General features: G+C 39.4%; 1 protein-coding gene across 1 annotated transcript in view; it reads left to right on the top strand.

Annotated features, from left to right (window-relative positions):
* The window catches only part of SNX25 (sorting nexin 25), a 256,900-nt gene that overhangs the window by 77,576 nt on the left and 157,961 nt on the right, over nt 1-21,363 (top strand). Inside the window, exons 3-5 of the mRNA XM_069095984.1 lie at nt 4,139-4,355; nt 14,519-14,691; nt 17,049-17,235. Coding sequence (XP_068952085.1) covers nt 4,139-4,355; nt 14,519-14,691; nt 17,049-17,235 — 577 coding nt within the window. The remainder of the gene's footprint in view (nt 1-4,138; nt 4,356-14,518; nt 14,692-17,048; nt 17,236-21,363) is intronic.

Genomic DNA, 21,363 nt, shown 5'->3' with positions numbered 1-21,363 from the left:
AGGATATTTTTAATAATTTTTAAATTTATCTTTAAACAAATACAAAATGAGAAAAGAAAAAAAATTGTCACGTACACAGAACATGAGAGGATTCAGTATGAAACAATAACTTTCCATTTCAAGAAAACCCACGTAATAAATACTGCAAATTATTTTCCAAGCTACCTAGCTTTTCTTTGCTTCCTTGTAGGTTTTCTTTTGTTCTCTGCTGTGCACTTTTTGCTTTATTTTCCCCTTCCTCTCCACCCTAAAAAAGGCTACAATTAAATGTGGATATGTGCATATACAAAGATAGCTATAAACATACACATATGTGAGACTGTACTAAGCTTATTTCCACTGGTTATCTCTTTCTCTGAAGGTAGATAGCATCTTCCTTCATAATTCCAAGTCTTTTCATGTTTTTCTAAATCACCATTTCCTATACCACAACAATATTCCAACCTAATCATATCTTATCTGAGAGATTGTCTATGGAAAATTTCCCCCCAAGTTTTCTGTATTCCTTCTATTCTTGGCTATATAGGTTTTATTTATACAAGAAAAATTTAATTTAATATAATAAAAATTAGCCATTTTATACTTCAACAATGCTTTCACCTTATAATATAGCTTAAGGTCTGATACTGCTGAATTTGCTTCCTTTATATCTTTTCCCCCTGGTTTCTTTGCAATTCTTGACCTTTTGTTCTTCCAAATGATGAGGTGAGTTTGATAAGAGTTTTCTTGCAAGCCTTGGGAACTTGACCTAGGCACATCTTTTGTATCACTGGACATTCCACGTTTTAGTCATGTGTACCAGAAGTCATGGATGAACACGGGTCATGTCTGTAGCGTGCTTCTCATTGGCCACGGCAGAGGGAGGGAGCACTGTCTGCCTGGTGGGTGGAAAAATGCTAGAATGATCCACAATCCTGGCTCTGACCTGAGGTACTAGTCAATGTGCATCTCTTGTCAAATGTGGGAAGATTAGTATCATTTTTCCTTCAGTCTAATTTATTACAAATGGGTGTAAATAAATCTTCCAAAAATAAATCTACCACAATAAGTGGATTCCATGCCAAATACAGAAGAAGCCAGTCTATTGTAGCCACATTCCCATGCTGGAACTTCTGCTGGCTAACCAGCTGGGTTTTGGGGAGGAGATTGCTAGAAGTCTTCTAGAAGTCCCAATAGAGACCATGATCCATGAGGCAGGGCCTCAGTCTGTGGGAAATCCCAGTGGACAGAACCATAAACAACTTTCACTGTGCCAGCAGCCCCAGGAGGGTCTCCATTTGCCTGGAGAAAAAGTCTGGGGCATCCAGATGCCACCTGGGTTTCTGTGCCTCCCTTCCAAGGATAGCCTCGCCCAGAAATTTGTGTCTTCCGTGCTTCCCATGGGGTGGTTAGTTGTTTGAAAGGATAAGCTACAGCTCTAGGATCTTTGGAGTTTTCTGCTAGGGTCAGGTAGCCCTGTCATGGCCAATGTAAGCTCTCTGTCTGGAGGGGGAACAATAAATGTGATGAGATAATGCAGAACTGGTTCATACCAGTAATTAGGGAAACCTCTGGACAAGTGCACAGTGAGACAAGCCTGGAGACAGGAGGAGAGAAGCCAGCATCCTAAGGCCAGGCCAGGCCATTATTAATACAGTTCTAGCTAATATCCAAGAGGCTAAGACCAAGGTGAGAGACTTGGCCAATTGCCAAAGTCCAGAGCCAGTAGAATCTGTTAAAGACCAGGGAATGGAAATGCAGGGAGTCCAAAATAAAGAACTCTCTGTCTGAAGTGAAGTTGCTTTCCTGGGTGTATGAGGTAAGGGTGATGGTCTCTGAAAACCAGTTTGATAGTTCTGAGTAAGGATCTTCTCTTCCTCTTTCCCCCACTCCTTACCAGTAGCCTTTCCCTATCCCCCAGCCTATGCTGGATCCTGTCCAGGCTCTGTCCATTGACCAGGCAAGAAGTTGTCTTATTGACTCCTCTTCTGGGACCCTCAGAGCAGAGGGCTTTGGTAGCCAGGCTCCACTTGGTGTTGGGCTTAGAAAAGACCCCGATTCCATTTTGCAGTGTGAGCTCTGTGAAGGTACAGCTGGGACAGGCAGAAACCAACAGAATTCTGAATCACTAAATTTCCTTTTCAGTGACTTCAGTTGTTCCCTGCTGTCCCACAACTCCTGGGACTAGAATAATAAGCCAGATGGCTTGTCTTGTGTTCCATGCAGGATTGTGCCTTGATGTAGTCCTGAGCCCTGGCAGGGACCGTATGCTCTAATATTCAGTCTTGAATTTCACCCTTCCATTCACTTCTCTGGTTTGTTCACACACAGCCTCTTGGGTCAGCTATCGATGGAGCTGGTAGCCTTCAGGAGACAGGTTGTCAATGCCCTTTTCTCCATCTATGTATAGCTTCCCTGACTGCCTTCAAATCCCATATAAAGTCCCACCTGCCACAGGAAGCCTTTCCTGATCTCCCTGACTTCTAATGCCATTCCTCGGTTGACTACATTTAATTTAGCCTGTATATATCTTGTTTGTATATGGTGATTTGCATGTTGTCACCCCCATTCATTCCTTGAGGGCAAGGACTGTCTTTTGGCATAGTGCCTGGCACATAGAAGGTACTTAAAAAATATTTGTTAATTGACTGACACTGTAGCAGAGAAGCTGATGTAGAACTGAGAGAAAGATAAGAGGAAATGGGGAGGAGGGAGTCCTCTGTGACATCCTAAGACTGTGGTCTCCACCAGCAGCATCCCTCTTTAGGCAAGTCATGGAAAGTTGTAGTGGAGAGGGATTACTGTGGAGCATTGTGTTAGATGCTGGAGAAAATATAAAATTTTAATGGGCATGGTCCTTTCGTGCAGGCTCATCATACTTCCTCAGGCATTTGAACTCATCAGCTATGTGACCCTGGTCAAGTCCCTTAGCCTTTATTTGCCTCAGTTTCCTCATCTGTGAAATAGGGATAATAACAGCACCTACCCTCCAGTGTTGCTGTGAGGATCAAATGTTGTAATATCTATAAAGCACTTGGCATGGTGCCAGGTCCATGGTAGGCACCATATAAATGTTAGCAATTTCTTGTTGTTATTATTATTCACTTGAAAGAGTGCAGGATTTAGAATCAGGTACTTTTTTTTTTTTGCTGCTTGCCAACTAGGTGACCTTGGGGAAGTCACCTAATCTCTCTGAGCCTCAGTTTCCTCATCTGTAAAATAAGAAGATTGGACAAGATGGCCTCAAAGATCCCAACTATAAATCTGTGAACCTATAGTCCTATAATGCAAATCCTTCATTTTTGAGATAGAGAAACTGAGGCCCAAAGAGAAACAGACACTTGTCTAAGATAACAGATCTAATTAGTTTGTCCTGAGAGAGTCAGATCTCTTGACTCCCATTATACCACCAGGCTTTCCCAAACTCTCTTATTTTGAAAAACCTATAAGGAAACAACTTGAGTTTTTCCTCCAATATGGTTTCATATCAGGAATTCTTAACCTGGGATCTGCGAATTTTTAAAAAATATTTTAAAATGTTTTGATAACTATATCTCCATATATATACATTTGATAACTATATCTCCATTCTATGGATTTTATTATTATTATATTAATTATATTATATATAATTAATTATTATATTTATCATTATTATTATTTTGCTTTTTGGAGGGAGGAAGGCAGGACAATTGGGGTTAAGTGACTTGCCCAAGGTCACACAGCTAATAAGTGTTAAGTGTCTGAGGCTGGATTTGAACTCAGGCCCTCCTGACTCCAGGACTGGTGCTCTATTCACTGCGTCACCTAGCTGCCCTATATTAATGTTTTTTTTTTTAATTTTTAAAATTTTTTTAATTTAAAATTTTTTTAATTTTTTATTTATTTTTAAAATTTTTTATATATTTTTTAATATATTAATTTAAAAAAACATTCTGAGAAGGGGCCCATAGGCTTCCCCAGACTACCCAAGGGGTCTGGAACACAGAAAAAAGGTGAAGGATCATTGCTTTAGACTATCTGTGTGTTGTAAGCAGCAACTGTTCCACAGGAAGTGATAGGACATCTCTAGAAATGGTCATTGTGATTCTGCTGTGTCTGCATTGCCAGGCTTCATTATCCAAGTTTCATTTACGGTTCTGTTTTTTTCCTCCGGTAGTGTTCGACTACAGTTATAGGGATTACATTCTGTCCTGGTACGGGAACCTCAGCAGAGATGAGGGGCAGCTATACCACCTGCTCTCAGAAGATTTCTGGGAAGTCGCCAAACAGCTGCGCCACAGACTGAGTCATGTGGATGTGGTGAAAGTTGTATGTAGTGATGTTGTCAAGACTTTGCTCACCCATTTCTGTGACCTCAAAGCTGCCCATGCCAGGTAATACCTTTGAGCTGGAAAAAAAAATTACCCAGTGTCTTGGTTTTGCATTTCTTCTTGTTGGTTTGGGAATCAAAACGTTCAAACAGGTCACAGTGTCTCTCATTTGTACCTTGGTCCAGAATAAGAATGCACGTTGGGCTGGGGGGTGGGAGTACAGTTGTATTGGGTGTGTTTTGTTTCTAATTTTATGACAGTTTCCAAATCAGTTTTTAAAAAGGGACTGGTTTTCCATAGCAGATGCTTTTCACATGAAAATATTCTCAGCATCATAGTTATGAAAAAAATCCCAGTTCTTACAACTATCTTGAGCATCGTTGAACACTTTGCAATTTTTCGTTAAATATAGTTCATGTTTCTTCTTATAGAATACTGTATTAATAACTGCTTAGCATTATAACACCTTGAAAACTGATTTAGAGAAACTGTGTGTGATATTTAGAGATGGTATTTGAATGTGAGAATATAAAAAATATACCAAGAACTACTGTTTGGGCACATAGTAAAAAAATGAATCCTTTGCTAGTGTGATAGAGAGAATTTCCTTGGTTATGCCTCCATAAATGAATGTGCATTTTGAAGAAGGGAGCTCAAGCTGTCATACTTATTATTGAGAAAAATGATCATTTCTTTCTTATATTAAAAACTAATTATTGAATTAGGACCAAGGCTTTTCCCCTTTTCTATTTCCTCATCTAGAAATCAACCATTGTGGGAAATCTTTCTCAAAGACTTACCCAGGCTAAGATCTAATGAAAGATAGTAAAAAAAAAAATTCTAAGTTTAGGCCAGGGGTGGGGGACCTGTGGCCTCAAGGGCCTCCAAGTCCTCAAGTGTGACCCTGATTGAATCCAAACTTCACAGAACAAATCCCCTTAATAAAAAGAATTTATTCTGTACAACTTGGACTCTGTCAAAAGGCTGACCCCAAGCATCTAGAAGGTCACATGGGGTCTTGAGACTGCAAGTTTCCCACCCTTGGTTTAGGCAAATGGGTGGATTTCTGCTCATTGTATTTATTTAGACTGGTCTGGGAAAATATGGATTCTCCTTTTTGTCAGATGAGTTATATAGAAGTTGAAAAATCTCTTTGACCAAGATTTGGATGCTCTGTCAGGTGGCCCAAGACTCTCATTGGATTATAGCCCAGCCCCTCATTGTAATATTCATTTTTTCATTAATTGTTAACCAGTTAGAATTGACAGCCACCCTCAGGAACACCCACTTTTCCAAGTGCATATAAGTTGTGAACTCACTGCCATGACGGTCTTTGGCATTCAAGAGTGCCGCTGACCTCTTTTATTAATAAAATGCTAAGCATTACATATAAAATGACTAATTACCCAGAAACCATATCTCTCTCAAACTTTTTAAACATCACACTATGAAGTTCATTCTTTCTTGGGTCTACTTCCAATGTTTTCTAGATGTCTGAGTCCTGTGGCCTTTTGCTGCAAGATTCTGTTGCTACCTATTACACAGATATCCTGGAGAGAAAGAAGGAAAGTTTCAGAAAGTATTGCTGAGGAACCACGCATAGTCATCAGTGCTCAGCCCTTCAGTGTTCTTTGTGCCTAAAACCTAGGGCATCTTGGTCCAGTGTTTAAGACTCCATCTAGCGGACACACCAAACCAGGCATAAAGGGTTAGCCACCCAAGAAATGTGGGTGTTCAACTATAAAGGAGTCTCACCTGGATCTCTCTTACTTTCCCTTCATTTTGGAAAACCAGCTTCAAAAGGAGTGGTGTAATGGTTCATTCTGGAGCACCAGGCTAAGGTGTCTGTTTCTACCTGCTTTTTAAAGCAATCGGGGTTAAGTAACTTGCTCAAGGTTACACAGCCAGTTATTTCTGGGTGTGGTGCTAAGTATCTGAGCCCGGATTTGACCCCCAGGTCATCCCGACACTGGAGCTGGTGCTCTTACTCACTGAGCCACCTGGCCGCCCCTGTCCACTTACTTTTATGAGCTACCTACAGTAAGCCAGCCTTGGTATGGGACATAGTTTGGTGTAGACAGCAGAGCTATTAATACATTGCTTGCTGCATCCCCACAGTTCAGTTGTCCTGACTTCACTTTAATTTAACAAACATTCATTAAACACATACCACTTGCCGAGCACTGGCCTAGATACTGGGGAAGATACCAAGTTTCCATAGGCAACATTATTCATGATGGTATTAGTAGGGGGCTCATCCCACAGGGACTGATAACTATTGTGCAGAATAATACAAGCACCAGGAATGTGAAAAACAGTGCTTTGTATGATGCAAAGGAGGAAAAGTTGCACTTGATTTGGAGGTTTCAGGAAAGGCTTCATGGAGGAGAGAAGATAGCATCTAAGTTAAATTTTAAAGGATGAATAAAAAATAAATAGGCAAAGAAGGGTAGCAATTGGTCATCCGGTAAAGTGTAAAGTTATGGATTTGTAGTCAGTACCACTCAAATTCTGTTTCTGCTATTATATTACTTATGTGACCGGGACAAGTCATTAACATTTTCAGGGCCTTCATTTCCTCATTTATAAAATTAGGTTCGTGGGGTGACTAGGTAGCACAGTGAATACTGCACCGGCCCTGGAATCAGGAGAACCTGACTTCAAATCCGGCCTTAGACACCTAACACTTACTGGCCATGTGACCTTGGGCAAGTCACTCAATTGTCCTGCCCTCTCCCTTCATCCAAAAAGCAAAAATAAATAAATAAATAAAAGAAAAAATATATATAAAATAAGGTTCAGGGCTATAAGATAGTACAGTGGAAAGGGTAATGATTGGAGTCATGGATCCTGAGTTCAAATTCTGTCTTTGCTACTTATTACCAGTGTGACCTTGGGGAAGTCACTTAATCTCTCTGGGCCTCAGTTTCCTTTCCTGTAAAATGAGGAGTATTGGACGAGATGACCTCTAAGGTTTCTTCCACTTGTAGACCTGTGATCTTGTCATCTTTAAGAGTTTATGATGAGATGATTTCTGATGTTCCTTCTAGTTCTAAATCTTTACTACAACATAGGGATCTGTGTACATGTTACTTACATGTTTAATGTTCTTTCCTCATTAACAACTCTATGAGGTAGTATATTACTTTTCTCATTTTATAGATGAGGAACTCAAGGCTCAGTGAGTTAAATGAATTACCCATCATCACATAGGCAGTAAACAGAATTTGAACCCAGATCTCTTGACTTGGATAATTATGTGGTACCACAGTGCATAGAGCACCAGGCCTGGAGTCAGGAAGATTCCTCTTCCTTAACTCATATCTCCCTGAGACACGTACTAGCTGTGTGACCCTGGGCAAGTCACTTAACCCTATTTGCCTCAGTTTCCTCATCTGTAAAATGAGCTGGAGAAAGAAATGGCAAACCGCTCCAATATTTTTGCCAAGAAAACTCCAAAAGGGACCACAGAGAGTCAGACATGATTAAACAACTTCTGACTCCAAATCCATTGATCTTTTTAAATTACCCCCTGCTGCTCTGAGAGGCGAGAATTAAAAAAAAAAAATTTTTTTTGCCTTTTGGAGGGCAATTTGGGGTTAAGTAACTTGCCCAAGGTGACACGGCTAGTATTTTTGTGTGGGTGTTCAGTGTCTCAGGCTGGAACCGAACTCGGGTCCTCCCGACTCCAGGGCCAGCGCTTTACTCACTGCGCCACCTAGCCGCCCCAAGAATTTTTAAATTTCTAAAAAATTTAATGAAAACCAATCACAAATTTATAAACTTTTCCAGCATGGGCATAATTAACCAACAACCTCACTAGAATGGAGAGAGTGCAGATGTTTTTCAATATACCTGAAGCAATTTGGTAAATGTTTTGCGTTGTCTCTCACTACATAATTACTTTTTTATTAATGAATCTGGCAAAAAAAAATTTCAATATAATTTTTCTTTACTTTTGTTTCCCATGTAACTTTCAATTGGTGAAGTGATTTTCAATTTGCTATACTGCCAAGAAGTTTTATAAGCTTTTAAAGGGCACAGTGACTAGTATAGTGCCTGATGCATAGTGTGACCTTAAAAACGTTCACTGTTGGCTTAATTGGCTTTCTGCAGGGCTGGTTTTCAGGTGTTTCAGGTACAGAGGGGGCCGTGGAAATCCTCTTGGTGGTGTTTGCTCACCCACTCCCACTCAGAGGCATCCCACGCACATGAGTCAGAGGATGCTAGTTCTGGAGAGAACTTCAGAGATCATGTAGTCTAACCCACTCATTTCAAATATGAGAAAATTTTGCTTTTGGATATATTTCCAGGGGAAAAAAAAGCCTATATGGTTTTGGGTTTTTTTTTGAGCAATGAAGCATAGAGAAATGGAAGTTTAACATTTTCTCCCTTATTCACTGAAACTCATGGGAACATTTCTTTCCCTCTAGAAATGAGAATAATTTTTTTTTTCTTTTTGAAAATCAAGGCCATCCTGTACCGATTACTTATCTGGGTATGTGCCTTCCAGCTGCATCATTTGGAGCAAATAGTGTTTGTTCAACTATTGTTAAAAGGCTTCAGCTCGAAGGACTGTATCTAGCATGTTGGAATTTCAAGATACTCAGTTAATTTCCATTTTTGAAAATATTTATCATCTTCTACTAAAGTCATTTCCCATGCCTCACAGGGCTGTGAGTTCTCAAAAATCTGTGCCTGTGGAGTGTGAACTTTTAAATATTCTCCAAAACTCAAAATGCTTCATTTACTGACCCAGGGATAGGTTGTGTTTCTGTCCTCTGAGGATGGGCTTAGCTGAAGTTGGCTGGGTCTCATCACCAGAAGGTTGGTCACCAGGTTTGGCCACAATAACTCGGGAAGCCATCTGCTAAGACATGGTTGAATTATGATCTGCATTAGTGGGAAGATTACTCCTATTGATAAACTGACATCTTTGGAAGGAAACAAGTCCACTTATCAACCTATAGGCTCAAAATGGAAATGTAATTAATTGGTTTTTAGCACTTAAAAATACTAACAATAAATGGAATGGAAAAAATGAATATTCATAGGCAAAGAAGGAGTTAAAATATTTGTATTTGCAGAAGGCATGATCACATGTTTAGAGTATACAAGAAACACATGCAAAAAAGTTTGACATAATGACTTTAGTAAGATCGGGGTATAAGATAAATCCATGAAAACTACTAGCATTTCTGTGCAAAATGGATGCAGGGAAATACAGTTTTTCAATAATGACAAAATGTTATCAAATGACTATGATACCTACTATTTATATAGTGTATACTATGTACTAGGCACTATGCTAAGTGCTTTACAATTATGGTCTCGTTTGGTCCTTACAACAATTCTATGAAGTAGGTGCTATTATTATCATCTTCATTTTACAGCATAGGAAACTGAGGCAAACAGGTCAAGTGACTTGCCCAAGGTTACACAGCCAATTTTTACTGAGATGCAGATCTTCCTGACTCCAGGTCCTGGCATTCTATCTAGTGTGTCATGTAGCTGCTTTGTCTAAATGTTTACTTTATGTCAGTTCATATGTGTCTTCCCTTCTTTCTCTGAATTTCTTATGTTCATTATTTCTGGTCTACACCTATTTTTCTACCAAAGCAAAGCATTCATTTTGAGAAATTATATGACATTTAAGACAAAATAGATCAATAATAGAGAAATAGAAAAATTAGAACTAAAAGTATATAACAGGGTAGTAATTGAGAAATCCAAGATGAGAATATATATATATATATATATATATATATATGCATAATATAGATAGATATAGATCATTATTAAATAAAAACCACTGGAAAAATTACATGGTAATATGCCAAAAATGAGACTAAATTTACATTTCACTCCATATACTACATTAAATTTTAAGTGGATCAATAGTTGAGATGCAAAAAAAGAAGAAATTGGAATAACATCTATCGTAGATGTGGAACAAGAATTCCTAACTTCAACAATTAGAAATTATAGGTGACAAAACAGATGGATTTCATTTTATAAAAGTTCTGTTAAACAAAAAGCAATGTATCCCCAAAATTACAAAAGAAAAGGAGCATATTAGGGAAAAATTTTAGCTGTGAATATTTCTAATATGAATATGACATCAAAAATTTAAATCAATGTTAAAAGACTTGAGGAGTGGTTACATGAATGAATGAAATGACATTCATTGATCACCTGTTACATTCTAGGCCCTGTGCTGGGTAGTAAGGATACAAACACAGATGTGAGGCTGGGCCTGTCCTCAAGCAGCTTATATTTCTAGTAAGGGGAAATAGCATGTATAGGAGGACAGTGATGGCCAGGGGAGGGAGTTTTGGTCTGAGAAGTCACAGGGATTAACAGTAGAGCCATATTGGGGTGACTACGTGGCACAGTGAATAGAGCACTGGCCCTGGAATCAGGAGGACCTGAGTTCAAATCTGGCCTCAGACGCTTAACGCTTATCAGCCATGTGACCTTGGGCAAGTCACTTAACCCCAATTGCCCTGCTCTCCCCACTCCAAAAAGCAAAAAAAAAAAAAAAGTAGAGCCATAGAGCAGTAGATTGTCTAACCCTTTCCTGTAGTGATGGTGGCATTGACTTGGGATAATTGTTCCCAGAGCAAGAGGTGAAAGAGGGAAGAGGGGCATAATATATATACACATGCACATATATGTACATGTATATATGTGCATATATATGGTGGCAGGGCAGATATCAAGATGCTTGGAAAGGCTCCAGTTTCCCAGTGAATGACTGCATGGGATTTGAAACATGGTCTGGGTCAGTCCAAAGATCTAGTAGGTTAGATGAATTTACATTCATTCCTCCACACCAATCAAGAGAGCTCAGCCCCAGGACAGAGTTTGGAGTTCCAAAGTTGAGTGGGACAAGGAATGTGGGAACAAAGGAAACTCTCTGGATGGCCAATATGGAGGGCCATTGTCAGGAAAAGAGTGCGTGCAGATGGCAAGATACTTAGGTTAGATCCTAGTTTCCTGGTGGTTGAGGATGGGCTGTGAACAGATTGTTCTCAAAAGAAGATACACTAATATCATTAACCTGAAAAAAAATGTTTGAACTCTGTAATAATCCAAGGAATCCAAATGAAAACAATTTGAAGATATCACCTTGTGCCCATTAAATTGTGAAAGATAGTTAAGAATAATAACATCCTATGTTTGGCAGGTACATGAAGAAATGGGCACTGTGTAAATTGATAGATTTTCTTGTCTAGCAGCATAGCAAGATGCAGGAGCTCCTAAGCTGTTCACAAACTTTGGCCCAGTGAATCCACTGTGTTGATGTTAAGTTGTGTCTGACTTTTCATGATCCTGCGGACTGGATTGTGGTTTGTCATTTCTTTTTCCAGTAGATTAAAGCAAACAGAGGTTAAGTTACTTGCCCAGGGTCACATAGCTAATGGGGCCATATTTTAACTTGGGTCTTCCTGACTCCAGCCCCAGCACTCTATTTCTTGAGCCATCTAACTGCCTCCTAGTAAAGCCACTATTATACTCTAAAGATGTTATTGAAAGGAAAAGAAGACTTACGCTTTCATAGTCATACTGTTTATGTTAGCAAGTAATTAGAGAATAGCTGAACAAATTATGGAACATAAATATTACAGGCTCTGAGAAATTTCTATGAGAAATTAAAAGTAGGAAGACTTCAAAAACACATGGAAAAATATATTTGAAGTGATGCAAAATGATGCAAGCAGAATCAGAACAATCCAGATCCTGACTCCAGTGATGTAAAAAATGATTAGAATGGTAGCAACAGAAATATCTGGGGGAAACATATATAATCAGAAGGAGATGTGGAAGTAAATACAAAGTTAATATTGTTAAAGTTATTGTACATGTGTAACCTATATCAGATTGTTTGCTGTCTTGGGGAGGGGGAAGAGGAGGAGAAAAATCTGGAACTAAAAATCTTACAGTGTTGAATGTTGAAAACTATCTTTACATGATATTGGAAAAAAATACTTTTAAGTGGGGAAAAATGAAGTTAATGTATACCTTTCAAAACTAACATGTAAATAATGGAATTTGTGGTTTTGTGTTCCATCTTTTTTATCCTTGTTTATGTTTTTGTTCTATTTGTTTTTGTTGATTGTTACTACATTTAGAACCAAAGTATGTAAAAAAGAGGGGAAAATGAGAAAATAATAGTGATGGTAGCAGAAATGGGAACACCAGCAGGTGGGATGGTTTAGGAGGGAAGGTGAGGAATTAAGTTTTCTGTTTAATTTAAGTTTTATGGACTATCAAGCATCTTTTGAATTTGCTGTGCTGGCAGAAGAGCTGGGTCACTAGAGGTCTTTTGACCATTGTAAGGAATGTGGATCCAGAGCTCAGGAAGTCAGTAGATCAAGATTGGAATCATCCACATCCACCTTTGGGAATCATCCACAGAGTGATGAGAATTGAAGATGTGGAAGTAGATGAGATCACTAAGGGAGAAAATGCATAGTGAAGAGAAAGAGATCCAGAGTCTAGCCTTGGGATTGCCTAATATATGGAGGAAGGAGGGAAGGAGAAGAAGAGTGGATAGAGAAGTGGGTGTCATCTCACCAACACTAAGGAAGCAGAGAATTTCAAGAAGTCTTCCTTCCATGAGGTTGGAGAGAATGAGGACTGAGGAAAATCCTTTGAGCTTAGTAATTGAACATGGTCATGCTTGAGGCGATTTTGTAACTATCCTTCAAAAGATATTCATTAAACTGGACATTTCCTTTGATTCAGTGATACTGCTACTAGTCCCATCCCCCAAGAGACCAAAGAAAGAAGAAAAGGGCCCATGTATACAAAAGTATTTGTAGCAGCTCTTTTTCTGGTAGCAAAGAATTGGAAATCAAGGGAGTACCCATCATTTGGGGAATGACTAAGTTATTATGTTCATGGTATATAAATATGGTGGAATACTATTGTGCTATAAAAGAAATGATAGGAAGGGAATGGTTTCAGAAAATCCTGGGAAGACATTTATGAACTGATCCAAAATGGAGTGAGCAGAACAAGGAGAATAATTTATATAATAGCAACAATATTGGAAAGATTAAAAAAAAAAAGAGGTAGCTAGGTGGCACAGTGAATAGAGCACTGGCCATGGAGTCAGGAGGACCTGAGTTCAAATGTGGCCTCATACACTTAACACTTACTAGCCGTGTGACCTTGGGTAAGTCACTTAACCTCAATTGCCCTGCCTTCCCCCCTCCAAGAAGCAAAAAAAGACAAAAAAAACCCCAAAGATTTTGTAAAACAGTTTTGTACAACTTAGGAACTCTGATCAACAACTTTAATTCCAAAAGTCTCATGATGAAACATGCTTCCCACCTAATGGAAGAGGGTGATGAACTCAAGAGAGCAGACTGAAGCTTATCTTTTCTCTTCTCTCCTTCCCTTCCTTCTCCCTTCCCTTCCTTCTCCCTTTCTTTCTTTCTACCTTTCTCTCTCTCTTTCTTTCTTTCTTTCTTTCTTGCTTTCTTTCTTTCTTTCTTTCTTTCTTTCTTTCTTGCTTTCTTTCTCTCTTTCTCTCTCTCTCTCTCTCTCTCTCCCTCCCTCCCTCCCTCCCTCCCTTCCTTCCTTCCTTCCTTCCTTTCTTCCTTCCTTCCTTCCTTCCTTCCTTCCTTCCTTCCTTCCTTCCTTCCTTCCTTCCTTCCTTCCTTTCTCTCTCTTTTTCTTCCCTTTCCCTTTCATATTCTTTTCTTCTTACCTTCCCTTTCCTTATGCAGAAATTCATTTTCTTTGACTATATATATATATATATATACACATATACATATAATGGGTTTTGTTTTTCTTGCCTTATGAATAAGTTGGGGAGGTGGAGGTGGGAGGGAGAGAATTTAGAACTAAAAATAAAATTTAAAGTTGCTTGAGACCAGAGTATCTGAGTGACTCTATCCTTAGATAAGTTTCCCATGAGGCTCCCTAATCTAATCCCCTCATTTTACAGAATAGGAAACTGAATTTCAGGAAGGTTAAACTACTGACCCAAGGTCATACAGGTGGTAAGTGACAGAAGTGGGATTTTAACCTAAGGAAATTGTGGGTGTTGGTAAAATGTCACATGTTGAAAAATATTTTTTCAAATGTGTTCCTGTTTTGCTCATTTGGGCAGCTTCTATTTAATTATGCACAAATAACAAATTGTCCTTTTAGATGACTCACTTCCACAATTTTCTCCCACCCCACTCCCCCTTTCCTTCTATTTTTAGACAAGAAGAGCAGCCGAGGCCCTTTTTATTACATGCATGCTTAAGGAACTCGGATGAAGAAGTAAGGTTCCTACAAACATGTTCTCGGGTTCTGGTGTTTTGTCTTCTCCCCTCAAAGGATGTCCAATCTCTCAGCTTGCGCATAGTCCTTGCAGAAATTCTCACAACAAAAGGTAGACTTATAAAATTGAGATTGCTTTTAGATGACTAGATTTCTGTGCGTACTAATGTGTTGATAACACTTTTTATGGCACATACACTCACTTTGTACTCTTGTTTTGGAAGTGTGAAAATCAAATTTCACGAAAATTTCATGTGGAAATAGAGCAGCAAAGAGAGCATCCTTTGGACATCCATGAGAAACATAAAAATAGATGGTGACAGATGGCCAAATGAACAATCCATTCTCATTTATTTTGAAATAAGAGAGCTGTTCCTTCTGCCCTCCATAGGGAAAACAGCCATTCTTGATAGCCTTTGTGTCTGCTGGGGCATTAATGAACACAGAATCATAGAATGGAAGCAGGAAGGGAACTCAGAGGGTATCTAATCTAACTCTCTAATCTAACTCCCTCATTTTACAGAAAAGGAAACTAAGGCCTGTAGAATTTAAGTGATTTGCCCCAGGTCATACAGACATAAATGTCAGGGTAAGGAAATCCACGTGAGTCAAATTCTGATGGAGGATTTAAGTACTGTGAGATTTAGAATTTCATTAGTTATGGGTCTTGGAACTTCTTGATTTGTTTTCATGGTTTATACAAATTTAAAGATCAAGAACATTACAGCCCTTTGAGTACACTCTAAAAGAAATAGAATGAATAGCTATGCACAGTAAAATGTTTAGCCTGAAAGGAAAAAAAAGCAAAACCTTAAAATACTTGACATGAGAAAAACATATCCTAACCCAGAATTTCAGTAGACAGCTAAATTATTGTTTGCTTAAATTCACTTTTAGGTGAGAAAAGATTTTGTACTAAAAGGCAGGAGTCTTTGAGAAGACAGATCCCAATCTGTGGTCTTTGGATACAATTCCAAAAGATTCCAGTTATGTTATGTTAGCATTTTGAAGTAGGAATGAGCTTGTAGTCCTCTGATTTTACAAATGAGGAAACTGAGTCTCAGAGAAATGGTCACATGACTAATTAGAAGGAAAACTTTATGTTTTTCTTTTTTCAGTCAATGCCCTTTCTCTTTAAAAACAAACAAATGAATAATACATTATCCACCCTCCTCTACCCCTTAGCAGAAGCACATCTAAGTAAAACTAACCACTTCTGACAGTAAACTTTCTCATGCCTACATTCTACTATTTGTGTGCCCTCAGGCAGGGACTCAGACCTGTGAAGTCTCACTTGGTCAAGGCACTGTTTTTGTTTCCCCATGGTATATATTGGTCTCTGCCAGGATCAGTGACACACAGCCAGATGGTTGAAAAACCAGCCAGTGACCAACCTGAAACTCTGCAGATGAAAGAAATGTTTAACTATGCATTTACAGACAGTTTGGCTTGAGGTGAATCATTTTCTCTTGAATTCTGGTAATCAACCAACAGCACCTTTAAAAAGTATGGGACGTTTTTGGATCTGAGAGCAGTAGGGTAACATTACCCAAGTAATATTTTATCTTTTCTCTTATTCTGGAGTCACAAACAAAATTAGCCTGGAGTCTCTGCTGGTGTGCCTAAGAGTGCTGGCCCTTATATTTTGGCACACTAGACTGGTTAAGATATTTGCAACCTTCCTTTAAGGCATAATTTATGGATTTTAGAGGAGGAACATTTTAGCAGAGAAGCATGGGATTCTGGTGACTTCCTTTCCTTGCTCCCCCACCCTTATCTTTGTTCCTTAATGGAGAAAGTGATTTGTCAGTGTTTGGCAGCATCTCCAGAGATGGACAGATCACCTTGTACCATTTCATTGGATGGGTGGGAGCCTGTCTGTGAGGATTTTTAAAAACTGCTTCTATTCATTTTAGATGCTATTAATTAATCTATTTTAAAACAACATCTATTCATTTTAGATGCTATTAATTAATCAATTTTAAAACAACATCTATTCATTTTAGATTCTATTAATTAATTTTAAAACAACATCTATTCATTTTAGTTTAATTAATTAATCTATTTTAAAATAGCACCTATTAATTTTAGACGAACAAAGAGATTGCTTTGCCTAGCTATGTTAGAAGAGGGAGCCTAGTACAGTGCATAGTCAGTCAGAAAGACCTGGGTTCAGGTACTGCCTCTGATACATACTGGCTGTGGGACCTTGGGCAAGTCATTTAAATTCTCAATGACCCACAGAATTTGCAGAATAGGTGCCTTACTTGCACTGGTAGGGGAAGTTTGCCCTAAACTAATAAAATCACAGGTCTAGTCCCTACCAAAAAATAAACTTTAGGTTACACATGTGTCCAAAATGCAGCCAGAAGTGTTCATGCTGGTTTGTGTGTCTATTAAGAAACAAAAGAAACTGAAAAAAAAAAAAAGGAGGGATGGCTGTTCAATGTCTTCTTCTGTTTCCTTCAGTCTTGCAGCCTGTGGTGGAGTTGCTGAGTGACCCTGATTATATTAACCAGATGCTACTGGCCCAGCTGGAGTACAGAGAACAGATGAATGAACATCACAAGAAAGCCTACACATATGCGCCATCTTACGAGGACTTCATCAAGCTCATTAACAGCAGCTCTGACGTTGAGTTCCTCAAGCAGCTAAGGTACCTGATGTTTGCTCGTAGCACCTTTGATGCCCAGTGTGCTTGTGACTGTGGCCCATCGCTAGCCTGGGCCCAGCTATGTGATGGGAGGGATGTGGCAAGAGAGGAAGTCTATAAATCTTGTCATTTAATGAAGTCTAAATTAAATCAACTCTTCCTTGAGGCAGCTGGAATGGTTAATTTTCCCATTATATCTGATTAGTGCAGATTGAAAGCTGCTTGGTTGTTAAGGGCACCTGCCTGTTTTCTCTGGTGCCCAGAGGTGATGGATTGTTTGAAGAGGTGGTGTGGGGGAGTGACTTTGTTTTCTCCTTAAATAAAGCATCCAGAATGGTACAGTGGGCAGCGTGTAGGATTTGGTGCCAGAGGACCAGAGCCGGTGGGATTTGGGGCAAAGTCCTTAGGCCTCAGTTTCCTCACTTGTAAAATTAAAGCTGTGGGTTTCATGTCCTCTGAGGGCCTTTTAGTTGGCAATTTTGGTATGTGTTGGAGAAGAAATGCACCATAACAGTAGTAAGACTAGCTCACATAGATAGTGTTTAACTATACACAGGGCACTGTGCTAAGCACTGCATAATTATTATCTCATTTGATCCTTGCAACAACCCTGGGAGATAGATAGTATTATCATCCTTGTTTTACAGATGAGGAAATCGAGTTAAATAGCAGTTAAATGACTTGCCCAGTGTAACACAACTAGTAAGTGTCAAAGCCTGGATTTGAATTCAGGTCTTCCTGACTCCATGGCCTGTGTTCTATCGACAGCACCATGTGTCTGCCGGTGTATTGTTGTTATATGTGTTTGTCCTTCGTTCTCAAGGAGGTCTGTAACATCAGAAAGATGATGACATAACTTGCAGTTGACTTAGATTTAATTGAGGGAGGACTGTGCAAGATCACCGGCCTCAATTTCTCCTCCAGAGCCATCTGGTCTAGTGGCCAGATATTCATCAGGACAACTGGAGATGGCCCAGGATGCTACCAGGGAATAGAGAGCTGGCGGTGGAGTCAGGAGGATCCAAGTTCTGCCTCTCAGTGCCTGCTGTGTGTTTGTGGGCAAGTCTCTTAACCTCTGTCAGCGGTGCTGACATACATTGACAGGGAATGGCCCTCTTTGGGTTCTCTCTTCCAATGACATTACTATTCCTTTGAGGAGACTCTGGCTTAACAGGTGAAACGATCAGCTCAGCTCTAAGTAGAAAAACAAACACCAACCAAACCATGAGAACCCATTTGCACAATGGAGCCACATTGTTTGGAATGGAGTCTAATCCTTCTCCATTGCTCAGCAACCTCTCCTTTGGGCTTTACTCCATTTATCTGTAAATCCCTTTAATGTAGTCATTTATTGACCTCTGAGAAATTTCCCTTTCTTTTTGCACTTGGTAGGTCCTTATCTTTCCCTGTACTCCCAGCCCCTGCTCCCCTATTCAGTAACTTCAGTGTATCTGTTGATCTCCTTGACCACTCTTGGGTCCCAGTTCATTGACTTCCTCCACTTCCATGACTTACCTTCTCACTCTGCCTTGGGAAGTGTTCCTACCCAAGATCTCACCATCATCCAAAGCACTTCATGATTCTTAACTCTGTAGCCCCTCTTTTATTTTTCCCTCTCCCTCATTTCTCCTAAATCTTTTCTTCACCCTCATTGTAAACTCTAGTTTTTCCACTCATCCTTGTTCTCTCAATTCACCATCCCCTCTTCTGACTTCCATTTCATTTTCTTGACCCTATAGCTAATGAGTTCAGTTGTACATTGCCCTCTTTCCTTGAATCCCTTGCCCTTCTGCTCTGTTGCTGATCATACCTTGCCAAATTGCAGCCCTGGGTGACCTCATGATGACCTCCATTAACTCAATCCCTAAAAATTCTCCCAACACATTTCCCTCCATCTGGCTTCACTTGCCTTCATACCCAGACCCATTTCCATGGGCTGCCACTTTAGTGATTCTAACCAGCACCTTAGAATTCCTCCCCTCTTCCTACTTCTAACCTGCCCTCTCCCCTCCCCATTTTTACCATTCTAGCTTAGATATTTCTTAACTCAGCCCTTTTACCCCTCCAGTACTCTCACACCTTATTCTCCATCAGGTGCCCTTTGATTCACTGATGCTGGCCTCCTGGCTGCCGCATAAACAAGGCACTCTATCACTCTGCTGGCATCCTTTTCTCTGCCTGTCCCCCTATGGCTGGAACACTTTCTCTCCTCATCTCAGGACTGTCTTTTGTCTCTCTCTCTCTCTTTTTTTAATCTGCAGTGCTTACATGGTAGGTACATAATAAATGTTTATGGACCTATGAGGGAAAATATGGACTAGAATTGTACACAATGAGGTATTGTAATGGGAATGGGAATTTGAAGATCTTCCCTGCCCCTTAATAAGCCTGAGAGAATTTGAAGACCTTCCTTTCTTTGAAAATAAACTCTACCCCCTAATAGGCTGAACATAATCACATGGGACCAGTGGTGGGAGGAATTTGTTGAAGGATGGAGCAGAGCCCACAGGAAGCTGGGAGTCAGAGCCAGCTAGACTGTTGGGAGGAGAGCATGCTTCCAAATTTAAGATAGAGTCTGAGGCAGACTTGTGAGTAAATATTGGTCTTTTGTTGGTTTGTGGGAAGGCTAAAGGATGCTGTGTCTCTCTCTGCTGTTGTGGCTTATTAACTTCTTTGCTACTATGATGGAATTGGCTTATTGTTTTTGGGATCTGGTATTCTGGTGTCTGAATAAGTGTGTTGTTTCTGTCTTCTATAGTCTGTCATATTTTGTGACTGAGCACCATGCAGGTATATTTATAGTGACCAAGGGTGCTGTGAATATTGCATTGGTGCTACAGGTGTGGAGGGGGTTATAATCTTTTTGGTGGAGGAGGTATCCATAGCAATCATCAGAAGAATTGGCCATAGCAAGGAGTCAGGATACCTCTTTTTCCAGGACTGGAAGGAAAGAGGAGAGAATGGATGATGAGGCAAAGTGAAACCAAGAGGGAGACAATAATTATGTGTATAAATGCATACAAATAAATCTAAGGAAAATAAATATAGAGTGAAGGCACTAGTAGTTCGGAAGATCAGGAAGGGCTTTATGGGAAAGAATGGCATTGGAACTATATATTTAAGATATGTAATGAGATAAAGGTGAGGAGAGAATTCATCCCAAGCATGGAAAACAGAGAGCACAGAGCAATGAAGACCAGAAATGGAATGTTATATGTGAAGACCAGAAAGAAAGTTAGTTTGACTGGATTGCAATGTATGGGAGGGAAAATGATGATTCAGATCAGTGAGCTCTGTGCCTTACATTGGGAGTATTAAAGCAAAAGTGAAACAGTCCCTGCCCTTGGAGAATCCATTCTATCAAGGTAAAGAACACAAGTAGCTCATAGAATTATAGCTCTAGACCTCAAAGAAGCTTCAGAGGTCTCTAAGTCATTGGTGTCAAACTCAGATAGAAGGATCCTCGGGAGCCAAATATTCTTAGAAAGCCACAACTGAACATCAGGATTTATTTATATTGTAATTTTTGCCTATATTTTGTTAAACATTTCCTGATTACATTTTAATCTATTTTTGAGGCAGTTTATGGTCTGAGGGCCATCATCTGACAACTCTGAATTTACCTCCCGATTTTATTCTTTGAGGAAATTGAAGCTTGGGGAAGTTAAGTGACTTACCTGTTCAAGGTCACACATATAACATATATCTGATTTGGGATTTAAATCTAGTTCTTTGACTCCAGAACCTATGATGTTTCCCCTGTTCCATACTCCTACAAAATATACACAAGGTATGAAATGGGAAGTAATTTTGAGGCACACTAATAATTTTGGAAGATAAAAATAAGGAAGAGCCTCAATGGGACACATGAGCCAAACTTTGCAGGGGTCTAGGGATCCATTAGATTGTAAGGTCCTTGCAAACAGGGACTGTCTTTTGCCTCTTATGGTGTCCCCAGAGCTTAACACAATGCCTGGCATATAATAGATGATTAATAAATGTTTGTTTATATATTCATTCATTCATTTGTCTATCTATCTGTCTATCTACCTGTCTCTACCTATCTATCTATCTATCTATCTATCTATCTATCTATCTATCTATCTATCTATCTATCTATCTATCTATCTA

Source organism: Petaurus breviceps, unplaced genomic scaffold (assembly GCF_028583685.1).
Source record: "Petaurus breviceps papuanus isolate PSGF00001 unplaced genomic scaffold, PetGlider_PUasm1.0 126, whole genome shotgun sequence".
NCBI classification, from domain to species: domain Eukaryota; kingdom Metazoa; phylum Chordata; class Mammalia; order Diprotodontia; family Petauridae; genus Petaurus; species Petaurus breviceps.
This window is presented reverse-complemented; position numbering and strand designations above follow the sequence as displayed.